The 18,744-nt window shown below is 32.8% G+C and overlaps 1 protein-coding gene across 1 annotated transcript; it reads left to right on the plus strand.

Moving 5' to 3' along the window:
* The first annotated feature begins 830 nt into the window (after positions 1-830).
* On the plus strand, positions 831-2,197 carry LOC108488429 (uncharacterized). The gene is made up of 2 exons (XM_017792707.2): positions 831-1,427; positions 1,518-2,197. The coding sequence occupies exons 1-2, from the start codon at positions 980-982 to the stop codon at positions 1,595-1,597; spliced, it is 528 nt and encodes a 175-aa protein (XP_017648196.1). The 5' UTR covers positions 831-979; the 3' UTR covers positions 1,598-2,197.
* Positions 2,198-18,744: the final 16,547 nt, after the last annotated feature.

Here is an 18,744-nt window from a genome sequence, read left to right on the forward strand (position 1 = left end):
TTAAAAGTAAATCTGAGTCTTAAAAGAATATATAACTCCATAATTTTTTCCTTTTTCATACCATACCATGTTGACCGTATCTAATTCTATCATGTATATAAATGATAAAGATGATAGCACATAATGTTAAATTCTTTTTTTTGCATTAATACTTTATTTTGACCTATAAAATGAATGATGAGAATAAAATTATTATGAACATAGAAATGGATGAGAAATAAAATAAATTGAAATATGACATATGAGATTTAAATCTAAATCTAATTTATATCAAATAATACTCAAACAACATTTTAAAATTCCTAAAACCACTGGAATATAAAATTGGAACTGTTGTTTAATCATTAAATTAATGTCTCATTCACAATAAAATATTGAACTACTTATAATCTCACAATTTACTATTTGTAAGTCAAATTGTGAAAAGTGTAGGATTTGATCCCACTTTTGTAACTTGTGGAGGAAAATAATCTATATTTTTATTAATAATTTGGACCCTCTTGCTTTAATCCAATATACACACATAACACATGAGAGAAGAAAATATATAAACATATAATTATGTTAAAATTCAATCATTTTAATGTTTGAGGATTGTTTTTTAGGTTCTACAGTTTAAATTATGTTTTGTATAAAAAAATAAAAACAATAATAACATTTTTATAGACTATTTGTTACTTTTGAAAACAATAGTTTTAACTCTTTCTCTCTCTCTCTCTCTTTTTTTTTTTTTTTGTTAATTAATAAAGTAATATTTATACATTTGGATTATAAAATACATATAATGTTAAGTTTTAAAATAAATAAAAAATTTTGAGAAAGGACAAGTGAGGCTGAGTGGGATGAAGCCAATGAGAAGCCCCTCAGCCTCCCCATTGACCCACCCCCACCACCTCACCCCTTATTAACCCATCTCCCTTTAACCTCCCCTCTTCACTTTCCAACCTAATCTACCCTCTTAGGGGCACCACCTCTGTCTATGTCCCCACCACAACCACCGCCATCGGCACCGTCGTTGCCACAACTGGAACCATCAGATCATTCACCACAACTTCCGGCGTCGACGGGGCTGATGCTGGTGCCGCCTCCGGTTCCGCTTTTCAAACATCCATCATGGTCGCCAGACATTTTCCGGGACGAAGCATGGCTTAGAAGGAAAGGAAACAACAAGAAAAGGAGAAGCAAGAGCGTAACAGATGAAGACCTTGATGAACTCAAGGCTTGTATTGAGTTGGGATTCGGGTTTGATTCCCCTGAGGTGGATCCACGTTTGTCCGATACTTTTCCTGCTTTGGGTCTTTATTATGCTGTTAATAAGAGCTACAACGACGCCATCTCCAAGCCTTCCACCTCCCCTCCTTCAGTTGTATCGGATTGTGATAGTATTCCTTCCCCTATTGGCAGCCCCCACGCCATTGTTGGCCCTGGTCTGTCTCTCATTATTCAATCCAACTTACACCATCTTTGGTCTGATTTTATTGATTTTGATTTCGTTTTTATCTGGTGAATTGGTGAAGGTGATAATCCGCGAACGGTGAAGACAAGGTTGAGGCAATGGGCACAGGTGGTTGCTTGTTCGGTGAGGCAAAACTCATGATGATGGATGTGTCCCATAACTTGATAAAGTACAAGGGTTTCAAGATGAAATGATAAGAAATCAAAACCAATGAAACCAGAGTCGTTAAGGATGTAAATCAAACACCAAACATCTTTTTGTTTGGTAACTTGGGTCAGAAAAAATTAAAGAAAAGAAATCAGAAAAATCCACAAATTATTGAAAAAAGAAGAAAAAAAACATAACCCTGCTAGATTGACTTTTCTTACCTTTAATCACAGAATTCTGCAATGCTATCCTAGTTTGATTTATGTTTTTTTCTCTTTTACTTTTCCTTAGTTTTACCTAATTTTACAATAGTTTAAGGTTACGAAGTTTCAGTCTGAACATGATCTGCACAACAAGAAGGTGAAAACATGTTTGCAGCTTGATTTTTGTACATATTCCTTCTGCATCAAGATATTGTTCGCCCTCACTCTTTCATTTTTCTTCCACATATATGCTTTCAGATTGATTTGATTTTTCTTGTTTTGTAGATTCTTTAATTTTTAGTCTCTCTTATAAAATTTACAACAATGTAATTCTTATCAATTTTGAAAGCTGAGGAATTAAATGCAATTAATCATTGTCAATTGTGCATAATTTTGACTTGTATAATACAAATTTAACTCTTGATGTTTTCATTTTTTGTTAGTTTGGTCTTGATTCTAACAAATTCAATAAATTTAACCTCAACATCTATACATTTGCAAAAATATTTAGGCTAAATTTATTATTATAGCAGTCAAATTTATGTAAAATTGACTAAAAATGTTAACATTATGATTAATTGTCTTTAGTTGCTTACTTTTAAAATTGACAGGGATTCAATTCCTCCAAGTTTTATGAGAGGGGCCAATTTGCTCAATATTAAAATTGAGAAAAACTAGAGATGTCTTTTTACCTAAAGTTAAATATATCAAATTAGACACATATTTAATTATATTCATTTATTTTTAAATTTACTTTAAAAATCTAAAAATAATTAAAAAGGTTAAAATATGCTATTATTCTATATTTTGACAAAATTCGAGATTTAATCCGTATAATTACAAAGATAAAAATTAAGTCATCATATTTTTCTTATTTAAAATTTGAGATATAATTAATAAAATTACAAACCGACATAATAATTAAATTAAAATTGAAAAGGTAACAAAGTTGTTGTGACAAGGGTAGACAAATTAATCATTTTAATAGGAGTAAAGTCGTTATGCTTAGTCCTGAATGCCAGACAGTTAATTAAACACCCTTTTTATTTGCATTTTGCATCCTCTCATCATTAGCTGCACTGCTAAGAGTAGATATTTTGATTCCCATCATACTAAACCACAAAACAAACTCCACAAATAATTATTAACTTCAACAAATAACCCATCACATATGTAAACAATATAGGACTGGAAAACAGACTAAAACCTCAATACTTATATCTATTATTGATGGTAGTTACAAAGTAGAGGAAAATTGTTTAAAGAAAAGATGAAATTATAAATTCTTAGAGGGGTTATTATATTATTATCGGAAGACAAGACTACTACTTCCCCTAGTGCTTCCCTTAATTACAAGGCCGATCAAAATGCAGGGTTGATTACCTTTCATGCTTAAGAAAAAAGAAAATTTAAATCTTAAATTTTAGCTTCTTTTATAAGTAAGTTGAAGTAATTACTCGACTGTCAAAGTTGATATATTGTAATTTTAGAAGGTTAAATTACCTGGGAGGTCCCTATATTATAGGGACTATATTAAATTAATCACTCTATTATTAATTAGATTGATTCGTTCTCTATACTATTAAAAAGATTCAAATAGTCCGAATTGAAACAGAACTAACATTTACTACATAAAAATGTCTCCAGTTCAATTGTAAATAAAAATTTTATTTACAAAACCATAAAAACTTTATAAATATTAACGTTGTAATTTTTAAACAAGAAATGATTAACTCCATTCCAATTTAACTTCATTTGATTCTTTAACTCCATTCTAATTTAACTTCATTTGATTTTTTTAATAGTATAAGGACTACAATTAATCTATTTAATAATAGACAGACTAATTTACCCATATCCTTAAAATAAAGCGACTTTAAGTTACTACATTCACCAATTTTAGGGGCAAGAAAAAGAATGCATTGATGGGGGAAACGAATTTTAGGCCCAAAAGAAACTTGACTTCCTAAGAAGATATTGGCCTCATATCTTATATGATCCAAGAATAGCAAAGGGAATTTCAGGCTTTTATCACTCATGAATTACTGGATGAATTAAAATATCTATTTACTTTGGATAAACCGTAATGAATTAAAATAGATAAATTAATTTTTGTGAAGAATCGGTATTTTTTTAAAATAAAAAAAAAACCACTTTTGAATGATGAATTTTGAGCCTAACTTTTATGATAGCCTTTCATTACTGGTTACACCATAGATGAGATTGGTAATTGCTTGCATGAATCCCCTCACATATGCCCCCACGTATGCCAAATTTACAGATCGCCACTTAGTGGGAGTTTAGCTGGGAAAGGGTGCAAATATGGACAGCAAAGAAGAACCCACTAGGGCAACTGGTCGGCATCCTAAGCATCCATGTAAGAAAAAGGGTGCAATTCATGACAAACCACACATGCTATCTTATTAGTGCTCACTACTCAAATCTTCCAACATATAAAAACACCCGTTAAGTGCTTCACACTATTTAACTTTTCGGCCATGGTTTACTCATTGGATGAAGATAAAGTTTCAGACACATATATGGATCCATTGAAGGGAACTTGATGGATCTTGTTCCAATGAATTGAACACCTTCTGCGCCATTATTCGCCACTCCTATGATAATGTGTCAGTTCTTTCTTATTGCAATTGTTGGAGACTAAAAGCTATGGCTTAGGACTTGATTTTTATTTATCACCATACTAACCTTTTTAACCCAATAATTTGGGTTGGGCCTAAATATGATATTAATATACTTTATGTTTGTCTAAACTTGATTTGACTCGAAATATGAGTCTAAAATATTGTCAAAATCTACCCATATTTGTAAAAGACTAACCTAAACTTATTTTAGACATACCCATATTTTTTTTAATTTTTTAAAAATATTTATTTTATTTTAATATTTAATTTTTTATTTTTTATTTATTGAAAGATTTTTATATAGTCATCTTAACATTTTTTTTATGTTTATGCTAGAGTAGTATTATATATTTAGTATAAGTTTTTTTTATACAAAAGAGAGATTAAACCAAAACAAGTTAAAACAAAATCACACTACATTAGATAGATCATCATGCAGAGATTGAATGACTTCATCCGGGGGTTGCATGGATATAAACTTGCCCAAAGGTCTTAAGAATGTCATTTTAGCTAAACCATTCGCTACCTTGTTGGCCTCTCTGAAAACATCTATTAAATGAATTGTCCAATCACGTTGGAGAAGTTCTTTGATGCTACAGATCACCGAAGAACCATGCTACTCCTTTCCAGCTTCTTGAATTGCTTGAATAACTTCCTTATTGTCTATCTTTCAAGAATCATTTTTTTCAGTTCGAGGTTCCATGCTAATTAGAGACCATCAAGCATACCCCAAAGTTCAGTCATGAGCACCGAACAACTTCCAATATTTCTTATGAATCCTGCAATCCATACTCCAACCTGATCACGGATTATTCCGCTTACATTAGCACTCCCTGAAAACTGGCACACAACACAATTAGTATTCACCTTTTTTCATCCATCATATGGTGATTTCCATCTTATTGCTTTACAAGAATCACCATTTCTACTCCTCCATGTCTGGTTCGATCCATGGTTAGCCGTAGAAAAATTGTCTCTTATCCAACAACTTTTCACCAAAATACTATCAGCTTCCATAAGCTCAACATTAAATATATAATTGTTTCTCTTAATCCAAAGTTGCCAGCAAATACTACCAAACAGTGTTAACCACCTACTAGTCTCACAAGCGAAATATTTAGGATCAGAAATATTTTTTACAAACCATTCTTTAAAACTGAGATCGAAAAATTCCTATCTTGTTTCCACCTTAATAACAGAAAGCCATGTTGCCACAACTAGGGTACAAATCCGCAACACATGGTCAGTATTTTTCCAACGAACTTCCACAAATCATGCAGCTTGTATAAGTAGCCAAATGTCTTCTCACTCTATTTTCATTAGTTAGAATTCTATTTAGAAAAGCTAGCCAAATGAAAACAAGCACCTTTTAAGGAACTAGAATGTGCCAAATCTGATGCCAAATTTCATCGCTCCTTCTCAACTCCTGTAACACCCCTTACCCGTACCCGAGGCCGGGTGTAATATCCTGATTTTGGGCCTAGTCGGAATAGTGGTTTCGTGACCACAAAATCCGAGATAGAAATAATTATTTTATGATTATTTTAAGGTCTATGATATGATTGCATGATTGTGTGAAAATTTCGTGAAGAAATTTTATGCATAAAGTGCTTAATTTGAAATTTGGGACTAAATTGAATAAATTGCAAAACTTGTGTTCTAGAAGTATTTTGCATAAAATTGAATTAGATTATTAATTAGAGGTCCTTAAAGAGTAATTTTACCAATTTCTAAGTCTATGGACAAAAATTAGGACATGGAAGGAATTTTTGGAAAGTTTAGTAGTAAGGGCATTTTGGTCATTTAGGGTAAAATGAATTAAAATACAAAATTAAAAGCCAATTTTGCTCATCTTCAACCCCATGGCCGAATATAGCAAGGAGGAACCATGGATAGGGTTTTTAAGCTTCCAAGCTCGATTGTAAGTCCGTTCTAGCCTCGTTTTAATGATTTTTACGCTTTTGGAGTCCCTAGCTCGATTTAGCTTATGCTAGCAATAATTTAACCTAGGGTTTATATTTGGAAAAATACCCATAGGTGAAATTTGTGTATTTTGGTGTTTTATGATAGAATGTGAGGTTTTAAATTATGTTAGACAACTTGTGCTACTCGGTTTTAAGTGAAAACGAGCAAAAGGGCTTAATCGGTAAAAATACCTAATAGTCATAAGTACATGTTAGAGTGAGAATTTGATGTTGCCATAGAAGGAAAAATGATCAGCATGTCATAAAACATAAGAAAATAGGCTGAATTTTAATTTACGAGCTTTGGGGCAAAAGTGTAAATATGCAAAAGTTTAGGGCAAAATTGTAATTTTTCCAAAATATGATTTTGGGTCAATTTGAATAATGTGAGTCCTAATTAGACTATATTTTAAATGATAGAGCAAGGAAAACTGAAATTGGGCTAAAATGGGGAAAATACCAAGTTGTGGACGAAATGGTAAAATAGCCATTTTCGCATACGAGGTAAGTTCATATGTAAATGTTGGTAACATAGTTATTATTTTAAATGTTTTAATGTTTTTTAAATGATATGATAATTATTATGAAATATTATACTTGTGATAATTGTTTGATAATATGTAATTATGTGAATTACTTGATGAGTATGAACTATCACCAAGTATCGATTTCGATATTCCGTGGAAGACGGCAAAGATGTGAGATCGAGGAAAAAAGCCCGTTTGAACCTTAGGAATAGATTAGGATACAAGTGACATGTCACTAGGATGGTTGAGCATCCGAACTCGTTGAGTTGAGTCCGAGTTCACTTATGGATGCGAATGTCCGAACTCGTTGAGTTGAGTCCGAGTTCGTGAGATGTAACTAGGCATCCGAACTCGTTGAGTTGAGTCCGAGTTCACTTATGGATGCGAACGCCGAGCTCGTTGAGTTGAGTCCGAGTTCACTTATGGGCGGGTTACATGGTAGCTTGGCTACATATGTGGCACTTATGTGCAAACTTTCCATGTATCCGAATTATATTCCGATGTGTTCAACGGGTAAAGTTCTACTCAAATGGAGGAATACTCAAGATGAAAGGGACGTATTGGTAAGTGTTGTGAAATGGATACTTTGAACAGGTATGTACTTAACCCTCGGGTTGAAAACTCGATATAACAACAATATGGTAAGATGATAAATGAAAAGGTGATATGAATGTCTTGGTGATGATTATGCAAATGATGTTTTATGTTTGCTTATATGGTTATGTTACTTGCTATTTGCATGTGAGCTTACTAAGCATTTATGCTTACTCCCTCCTTTTCATTCCTTGTAGTGTTGACAAGCCAGCTCGAAATCGAAACGGTCGGAGGCACGCTCACACTATCCGTATACCATCTTGGCATAATGGCTTGTATATTTTAAGTATGGCATGTATAGCATTATAATCATTTTATATGTATGGTCTTATGATATGGTTATTGAGTGGTATGGAAATAGAAATGCTTATAATGATTAGCCATTGGAATGGCTAATCATGATCATATTTGGTATTATGTATGTCAAATTGCTAGCTAATCCATGGAAACCATGAAATAGGTAAAATTTACCATAAAATAGATTCAGACAGCAGCAGTGACGTGAGTTTGAAAAATCACTAAAAATATTAGAAATGGAATTAAATAATGAATAAGTTATGGAATCGAAGCTTGATGAGTCTATTTTCATATGGAATAAGCAAAACAGGTATATGAGCTATATTTTGTGAGATGTTTAAATTTTTGTGAAACAGGGCCAGAGCAATTTCTGGATCCCCTGTTTTGACTTTGTAAATTCACCATAAATTTTACAAAGATAATTAGAAGTCACTCTTTATATGTACAGATTCCTTATTGAGTCTAGTTTTATTAGAGACAAACGGCATAGTCATTGAAGGTCTGTATAGGGAGATATCTGATTCGTAATACACAGAGGTCAGAGTAGTTGAACCCTGAAACAGGGGAGACTTTAACTAATAAACTGTACTAATTGGCCCAACCAAAAATTCTAGAAAAAAATTAGTAGATATATATATGAGTCTAGTTTCAGGAAAAATTTACGGAATTGGATTTTGAGTTTCGTAACTCAAGATATGATTTTTAAAGCGACTGTGATGCAGTTAGCCAGCTTGTCTGGAAATTTTAAAATGAATTGTATGAGCTGTTTAATTAATGAATTAAGTCCGTTAACACCTCGTGTTCGACTCCGGAAACGGTCTCGGGTACAGGGTGTTACATTTAGTGGTATCAGAGCAGGTTTAGTCGGTTCTCGGACTAACCTAGCATGTGTAAAAGTTTAGCTATACATGCCACTGATCTGTGATAGTGTGATGTCTTCCGACGCGTATAAGTACCGTCTTATTTAGACAGGGTACTCTCCAACCGAGCTGCGCCAACCATGTTCAATGTTAAGTAAAGGTATTTGAGTAAAATTATGATTATGATAAGTCTCGGTTCAGAAAAGTATGAATAAAGGTTTATGATACATATGTGATAATATGTGAGATGAAAGTTCATGTTGTGATAAATATTCATATTTGCTTAATGCTCATATGATGTAGTGTATGTGGCTTACTTGATAAGATGAACGGAATAAATAGAAAGTAGTAGAGGTATGAATAAAGGTCATAATATTATGATACTGAATGAAAATGTCCTTGTCTTGATTGGATGTCGAATGTTGATGAATGTTAATGGTATATAATTTTTATGAGGTAAAGGATTATAATGAAATGAACTTATCTATGTTAAATTGTTGGACTGAATTATATGATTGTAATGATATGTACATGATGATGCACGAAATGAAAGTTGTGATTGTGATGCAAATATCTATGTTTGTTTGGCCTTATATAATATCATGAGCATGAATTAATTTAATTAATTGAATGGATAAGTAAAGCTATCTAGAAAACATAGAATGTATGCATAAGTATATTGTCTAAATGGGACAATAGGAAAATTGGTGTAAGCCAACATGAATGAATGACATGATTATGATGATGTTACTATGATGATGGAAGTTGTGTCATATGTGTATGTATAAGAAAGTCGAGTCAGAGGTCCTACAACCCCTCCCCCTTACCAAAGTGGTACTTATAATGGAATTTCATGAGATTTGTATTGAATAAGTTTTCGGTTGAGAACCCAAAGAGTTCAGTGATAGAATAATTATAAGTATGATCCGAGATTGAAAATGAGCTGATAAGTAAAGTCGAGCCGAGAAAGTATCGGATTGACGTAAAATTATTGGAGTTATGCACCGTCCTAGTTAGAAAAGGAATTCTCCTTGGTAAATCGAATTACTCAAGTGCAAGGTCGAGAAAAGTGTAAATCAAATTTATTCAGAATTGGCCTTTTTAGTGAATGGTTTAATATAAAATTTGTGACGGCAGAACTAGTTGGGGAAATGATATTTCAAATGTGAATTATCCGAGTGTGACAGCTTATGACCTGGACAGATTTAGATCTCTTTGAGATGTTCTATGTGTTCACCCGTTCTCGTAAATATTTCTATGGCTATTGATCTTCGAAGAAATTCTTGTTATATGGGAATGTCTTCTAATTCGGTGTTGGATGAAAGCATTGGTAGTCCGATTGGTTTATAATTTATATTGCTCTATTTTATCGGGTATTCTATTTCATTTCGTTCGATAAGAATTGATGAGAGAATTCATATGATATTATGATTCTGCTTTCTTCTACTTGATGCTTTATCGATATATATGTATGGGAAGATATATTGATCTTGTTATATTTGATTTCAGTGGGATTAAATGATGTTTTCTTTTGGACTTTCTTTCTTTGAAGAATTATCGTGGTATTCTCAGTATTTTCTCTATGAATTTGGTTTTCGATTCTCCGGCATAGTATCGTATCTTGGGTTTCTTTATCCCGGATCTCTTTATTCGGATTTCTTTATTCCGGTTTCTCTATCTTGGATTTCTTTATTCGCTTTTCTTGTTATCTTTGTTCCATAATTTGTCAATTACGACTCATGTTCAAGTCGTTCTTCATTTCGTGATAATCATGTCAAATATGACTATACTTCTAATTTGATCTTGGTAATGTGGTGATTTTAGTATTGGGATTTTTCTAACTTTTATGTAAGGATTTGACATCAAGAAGGCATAGGTGATAAAAGCGAGTTTTAGTCGGTATGGTAAATTATTTATTTGAAAGATTTCATGTGACAATTATGTCGGATTATTTTTCCCAAGTCGATAATAGAATTTCATTTTGTACGTATATAAGTGTAAATAGTTTGAACGAGAAGTGTATATTTATTAGAAAGAGTTGAATATTAGTTTAAGTCACTACTGAATGATAAGGTTTCCATCTTGTGAAAGCTAAAAGTTTATTACATGTTGACGAGTTCGGATAGATGAGAATATTGGTAACCAAGCGTCCGAACTAGACTAGTCTACATTGAGCAAAGACTTCGACTTTCAAGAATGTATTGTTGTATGAATTGTGATGTGTTTCAAGACAGGTGAGGTAATGTGATAGTTTAGAGCATCCGATGTTACATAAAATCGGAGTTGTTAAAGGGGTTAAAGCGAGTATTGGGATCTATCAAAATTATCCTTGTCAATGTTGATATTGGGATGGAAATGAGAAGGATTATTCTTGAGGCCATATCGAATTATTTCTATGGCGGAAGAGGAAAATATGATGTATCCTATTGTTAAATGTTTGGCGAGATCTATAAATCACATCAGATTGAATGAATTCCTACTCATCGATTCATGGAATTTCAGGTCTCTTTGATTGTTGGATTTCTTGGAATTCGCCTCCATTAAATCAAGTTGAGATCCGGTTTTATGTCATGATATCATGGGAAATTAAGAAGGGTTGAAAATTTAAGAACAGTTGAGAGTTGAGACTGTAAGCTTTTAGATCATATGAGAAATTGAAGAGATGTATTGGAGGTACAGTCTAAGTGCAAGTTCTTCGGCACCAAATATGAGATTAAAAGTGAAGACCACTTTTCGGTAAGATTTTGGGACGAAAATCCTCAAGGGGGGAGAGTTGTAATATCCGATTTTGGGCCTAGTCGAATAGTGGTTTCGTGACCACAAAATCCGAGATAGAAATAATTATTTTATGATTATTTTAAGGTCTATGATATGATTGCATGATTGTGTGAAAATTTCGTGAAGAAATTTTATGCATAAAGTGCTTAATTTGAAATTTGGGACTAAATTGAATAAATTGCAAAACTTGTGTTCTAGAAGTATTTTGCATAAAATTGAATTAGATTATTAATTAGAGGTCCTTAAAGAGTAATTTTACCAATTTCTAAGTCTATGGACAAAAATTAGGACATGGAAGGAATTTTTGGAAAGTTTAGTAGTAAGGGCATTTTGGTCATTTAGGGGTAAAATGAATTAAAATACAAAATTAAAAGCCAATTTTGCTCATCTTCAACCCCATGGCCGAATATAGCAAGGAGGAACCATGGATAGGGTTTTTTAAGCTTCCAAGCTCGATTGTAAGTCCGTTCTAGCCTCGTTTTTAATGATTTTTACGTTTTTGGAGTCCCTAGAGCTCGATTTAGCTTATGCTAGCAATAATTTAACCTAGGGTTTATATTTGGAAAAATACCCATAGGTGAAATTTGTGTATTTTGGTGTTTTATGATAGAATGTGAGGTTTTAAATTATGTTAGACAACTTGTGCTACTCGGTTTTAAGTGAAAACGAGCAAAAGGGCTTAATCGGTAAAAATACCTAATAGTCATAAGTACATGTTAGAGTGAGAATTTGATGTTGCCATAGAAGGAAAAATGATCAGCATGTCATAAAACATAAGAAAATAGGCTGAATTTTAATTTACGAGCTTTGGGGCAAAAGTGTAAATATGCAAAAGTTTAGGGCAAATTGTAATTTTTCCAAAATATGATTTTGGGTCAATTTGAATAATGTGAGTCCTAATTAGACTATATTTTAAATGATAGAGCAAGGAAAACTGAAATTGGCTAAAATGGGGAAAATACCAAGTTGTGGACGAAATGGTAAAAATAGCCATTTTAGCATCTGAGGTAAGTTCATATGTAAATGTTGGTAACATAGTTATTATTTTAAATGTTTTAATGTTTTTTAAATGATATGATAATTATTATGAAATATTATACTTGTGATAATTGTTTGATAATATGTAATTATGTGAATTACTTGATGAGTATGAACTATCACCAAGTATCGATTTCGATATTCCGTGGAAGACGGCAAAGATGTGAGATCGAGGAAAAAAGCCCGTTTTAACCTTAGGAATAGATTAGGATACAAGTGACATGTCACTAGGATGGTTGAGCATCCGAACTCGTTGAGTTGAGTCCGAGTTCACTTATGGATGCGAATGTCTGAACTCGTTGAGTTGAGTCCAAGTTCGTGGGATGTAACTAGGCATCCGAACTCGTTGAGTTGAGTCCGAGTTCACTTATGGATGCGAACGCCCGAGCTCGTTGAGTTGAGTCCAAGTTCACTTATGGGCGGGTTACATGGTAGCTTGGCTACATATGTGGCACTTATGTGCAAACTTTCCATGTATCCGAATTATATTCCGATGTGTTCAACGGGTAAAGTTCTACTCAAATGGAGGAATACTCAAGATGAAAGGGACGTATTGGTAAGTGTTGTGAAATGGATACTTTGAACAGGTATGTACTTAACCCTCGGGTTGAAAACTCGATATAACAACAATATGGTAAGATGATAAATGAAAAGGTGATATGAATGTCTTGGTGATGATTATGCAAATGATGTTTTATGTTTGCTTATATGGTTATGTTACTTGCTATTTGCATGTGAGCTTACTAAGCATTTATGCTTACTCCTCCTTTTCATTCCTTGTAGTGTTGACAAGCCAGCTCGGAAATCGGAAACGGTCGGAGGCACGCCACACTATCCGTATACCATCTTGGCATAATGGCTTGTATATTTTGAGTATGGCATGTATAGCATTATAATCATTTTATATGTATGGTCTTATGATATGGTTATTGAGTGGTATGGAAATAGAAATGCTTATAATGATTAGCCATTGGAATGGCTAATCATGATCATATTTGGTATTATGTATGTCAAATTGCTAGCTAATCCATGGAAACCATGAAATAGGTAAAATTTACCATAAAATAGATTCAGACAGCAGCAGTGACGTGAGTTTGAAAAATCACTAAAAATATTAGAAATGGAATTAAATAATGAATAAGTTATGGAATCAAAGCTTGATGAGTCTATTTTCATATGGAATAAGCAAAACAGGTATATGAGCTATATTTTGTGAGATGTTTAAATTTTTGTGAAACAGGGCCAGAGCAATTTCTGGATCCCCTGTTCTGATTTTGGAAATTCACCATAAATTTTACAAAGATAATTAGAAGTCACGCTTTATATGTACAGATTCCTTATTGAGTCTAGTTTTATTAGAGACAAACGGCATAGTCATTGAAGGTATGTATAGGGAGATATCTGATTCGTAATACACAGAGGTCAGAGTAGTTGAACCCTGAAACAGGGAGACTTTAACTAATAAACTGTACTAATTGGCCCAACCAAAATTCTAGAAAAAATTAGTAGATATATATATGAGTCTAGTTTCAGGAAAAATTTACGGAATTGGATTTCGAGTTTCGTAACTCGAGATATGATTTTTAAAGCGACTGTGATGCAGTTAGCCAGCTTGTCTAGAAATTTTAAAATGAATTGTATGAGCTGTTTAATTAATGAATTAAGTCCGTTAACACCTCGTGTTCGACTCCGGAAACGGTCTCGGGTACGGGGTGTTACACCGGGATAAGGTACGAGGTGTTACCGGACAAACATACAAACATTAAACTAAAATACGGGCCATAAAATTTCGTTCATATTTCAAAACGTTCATTTACTTACACATAGTCCCTTATTTGAGTCTACGGAGCCCAAAACATACTTTAGAAAGGGTTCGGGACTAAACCGAGAACTTACAAAAATCTTGAAAATTTCATACTTTAAGGCTCCACATCCCCGTGTCCCAAAGTCGTATTCCATACACGGCTGAGACACATGGTCGTGTCTCTGCCTGTGTGGAATATACCTAGGCTATTTTCCAAGCTTTGGTCAACCGTAATCTCCTACACACTTATACAAAATCAAAAGCATATAACATGGTATTCATTTAATGATTAAACATTCTCAATTAAACCACAAACATAGCATTTGTATGTCATCATACATGTGTCTCTCATACTCATTTTACCTTGTCTATTATAGTACCACTTATACATTTATACCAAAATTATCATCTTACCAAGTATCTTCAGCTTAATCATCAAGCATTCATATTTAAAGCTAGATCATATCTTTATAAAATACCATAATTTAGATGCGCAGAATAACATGTTTGCCTGAAACATTTCAATTCAACTCCATACCCAAGAAGCATTACATTGAGACTAGTCATATATATATATACATGTCATGATACATATCATTCTCTTTCTGTTTTCTTATAAACACATATCATTTATTTCATTATATCAATATTTCATATACCATAGTTTCCATGTATTCCACAATATTTATTTTCCTCCTCCTCCTCTCCATTCCACATCCTTAATGTATATAGCATTCTTGTAAATACTATTTCACAATTTACTAATAAATGCTCACATCAAACTGTCCACCCGAGTCATAGTCACTTACTTATTTATAATTCGAGCTACAGAGCTCCAAATAAAGATCCGTAAATTTCCCCAGAAACTAGACTCATATATATTTCCACCATAAAATTTTCATAATTTTTGGTTTAGCTAATTAGTACAGTTTATTCATTAAAATTTCCCCTGTTTCACTTTCTAACGGTTCTGACCTCTCTTCACTAAAAATTAATTATCTCACAGTACAGAACTCGGATGATGTTCTTGTTGATTTATCTTGAAAATAGACTCATTATGGATTTTAAAAATATAAATTTGAGCCTCTAATTATTTTTCTCTAAATTTTTGTGATTTTCCAAAGTCAGAATAGGGGATCACGTAATCATTCTGAACCAGTCTCACAAAAACATAAATATCTAAAAATATAGAATTTCTTTGCTTTCTATGTTTCTTTTATATGAAAATATACTTATTAAGATTTAATTTGATATCTCATTCAGTCTCTGATTCAATTTCTACTATTTTTGGTGATTTTTCAAAATCACGTCACTGCTACTGTCCAAAACAGTTTTATTGCTAATTCACTCTTTCACACTTTCTTTGTATTAACCTCATTTTAACATACATATCACAAATCATTTTCACCACATTTCATACATCACAAGTATAGGCCCATGATCACAAGATCACTACAAAATCATCCTCATGTATGACTTACTTGTTTATAATCTTACCACATCCTGGTCACTTAATGAACACATCATTCACATAACCAAGTTCCTGCACTTATTCTTCACAACACTCACAAAGCAATACATAGAGAGTCTCCCGTTGAACACTTCGGAATATAATTCGGATACATGGAAAGTTTGCACATAAGTGCCACATATGTAGCCAAACTATTTGGTACGCATAGTAGCCTGCACTTAGTACTACACATGCGACCAATTATCCGGTACACGTAGTAGCCTGCACTTAGTACTACACACGTGATCAAAGTTATTGGGTACGCATAGTAGCCTGCACTTAGTACTGCACATGCGACCTAGCTACATATATCCCGTAGCTCTCTTGTCTACATGGTGTACACATAGTATCACCCATGCGACCTAGCTACATCATAATGTCTTGTAGCTCTCTTGTACACATGATGTGCACTTAGCACCATACATGTGACCTAGCTACATACTACCAGATCATCCAATCTTTCCAAGGTTCAACCGTATTTCTCTCTTTCCAACAATTTCACCAATCAAGTAATTATCCACAAACATATTTCCAATATTATTATAAAATATCATAATACAACTAATATTGATGTATTACTTACATATAAACTTACATCTCATTTAATATCAAGGCAATAACATTAAATTACACATTGCCTTATTAAAAATCATATGAACTTACAATTTCCCATAATATCCATAATCATAGAAATCACATTTATGTATGATAATTCAATGCACTTCATGTACCATAGACATATTTTAAATCAATTCATAAACTTGGCACCATAATCATTTAATTTAACATAATTCAATTAATTCACTAAATTTAACTTTCAAATATAAATTACAAAGATTATTAACAGATATTATTATCATACCAACTTACATACTTTCAACACCTCAGAAATCATAGTAAATATATCAATTTTACATTGAAACATGCATAAATTAATGCTTATTATACATATGAACTTACCTCGATACTAAAACGGCCATTTAACCAACTTTCCCAATTTTCGATTTTTCTCTCATTCTAGGTTCAAATCTCGTTTTCCGGGATCTAAAACATCATATTTTACTTACTTAATTAACGTAATATTTAAAACAATCCTTAACTCAAACTTTGGAAAATTTACAATTTTACCTCTAAACTTTTGCATATTTACACTTTTGCCCCTAGGCTCGGGAATTACACTTCATCCCTTATTCTTATGTTTTATAACATGCTGATCACTTTTCTCTTCTATGGCAACATCAAATTCTCACTCTAACTTATACTTATGACTATTAGGTATTTTTATCGATTAAGCCATTTTACTCGTTTTCACTCAAAACCGAGTAGCACAAGTTGCCTGACATAATTTAAAATCTCATATTCCATCATAAAACATCAAAATAAACACATTTCACCTATGGGTATTTTTCCAAATATGAACCCTAGCTTAAATTATTGCTAGAATAAGCTTAATCAAATTACCGGGATTCCAAAAACGTAAAGAACTTGAAAATCGAGGTTAGAACGGACTTACTATTGAGCTTGGAAAGCTTGAAAACCCTAGCCATGTCTTCCCCCATGCTAATTTCGACCTCCATGAAAAAGATGAGTCAATTTTGGCTTTATTTTCCCTTTTTATTTCTTTTAATTACCAAATGACCAAAATGCCCTTCCTTACTAAACTTTCAAAAATTCCATCCATATCCAATTTTTGTCCATCACTTAGAAATTAGTCAAATTTCTATTTAATACCTCCTAATTAATATTTCAAAGCAATTTCATACTAGAAACTTCTAGAATGCAAGTTTTGCAACTTATTCAATTTAGTCCCCAACTTCAAATTGAGCACTTTATGCATAGAATTTCTTCACGAAATTTTCACACAATCATGCAATCATATCATAGACCTCAAAATAATCATAAAATAATTATTTCTATCTCGGATTTTGTGGTCCCGAAACCTCTGTTCCAACTAGACCCAATTTGGGGCTATTACAACTCCATCCCACAATTAGTAGCGTAGGCAGATTGCACTGAAAACACACCTTTTTTGTCATGAACCCTACCTACAGAGTCAACAACGTCATAACCTAATGGAGGCTTATAAGTTGAGACGCTTAGGATGATTGGGCGTGGCAGAACCGAATTAAGGATAAGCCAATTCCAATCTCCACTCGGTGAAACAAACTCCTTCACAGGGACATGCTGCTTAGGAATGCATTTGAGCTTTGAACAACTGTTAAAAGCAGGTGGATCCAATCCTTAATCCAGTTATCCCTCCAAAAATCAACACTTGCACCATTCCCAATATTCCATATTACACCATCTCAGACCATACTCCTAACTCCACAAACTCCCTTGCACCTAAACTTGCACCCATCTATATTTTGTGAGGCGTTTCCTTTATATAAAGAGATAGGCAATTTGCCCTTCCATCTATATTTTGCTCTAAGCACTTGCACCCAAACTTCATCAGGTTTTTTAATAAGATTAAACCTAATTTTAATGAGAAAAGCATTCTTCAGATAGTCAAAAAATTTTAATGTGTTGAAATTTACATAATATATAAAAATAACATAATATAAAGTATTATTAACATAAAAACGGGTCGAACTCGAGCCCAGCTGTTATTTTAAATGAGTCTTTTTTTTTTGCCCAAACTTATATTTCGGGTCTAATATTTTTGTTCAAATCCTCTTAAATTTCGAGAGGACCTTCGAACCTAGATGGATTTAGCAATATGTTGATTTATTCAATTATGTATTTTTAAGTCAAACAAAATATAATGTTTTATTCTAATTAAAAGAAGATAATAAAACCAATAAAAAGTAAAAGCATTGGAATGTCAAATGTATGAAGCAGCTTAGCCGGAAAACGGAAATTATTAATGTTTGACCAGAGAAATATTTTCGTGGATAAAAGCTTCTAGAGTAAAAAAAATACAA

The sequence above is a fragment of the Gossypium arboreum genome, chromosome 10 (assembly GCF_025698485.1).
Source record: "Gossypium arboreum isolate Shixiya-1 chromosome 10, ASM2569848v2, whole genome shotgun sequence".
Classification (NCBI taxonomy): Eukaryota; Viridiplantae; Streptophyta; class Magnoliopsida; order Malvales; family Malvaceae; genus Gossypium; species Gossypium arboreum.

Bases quoted from the DNA above. Each gene is read 5' to 3' on its own strand.
- LOC108488429 (XM_017792707.2), top strand. From the start codon at position 980: ATGTCCCCACCACAACCACCGCCATCGGCACCGTCGTTGCCACAACTG. The intron at 1,428-1,517 runs GTCTGTCTCTCA...GAATTGGTGAAG, and splicing joins CCACGCCATTGTTGGCCCTG to GTGATAATCCGCGAACGGTG.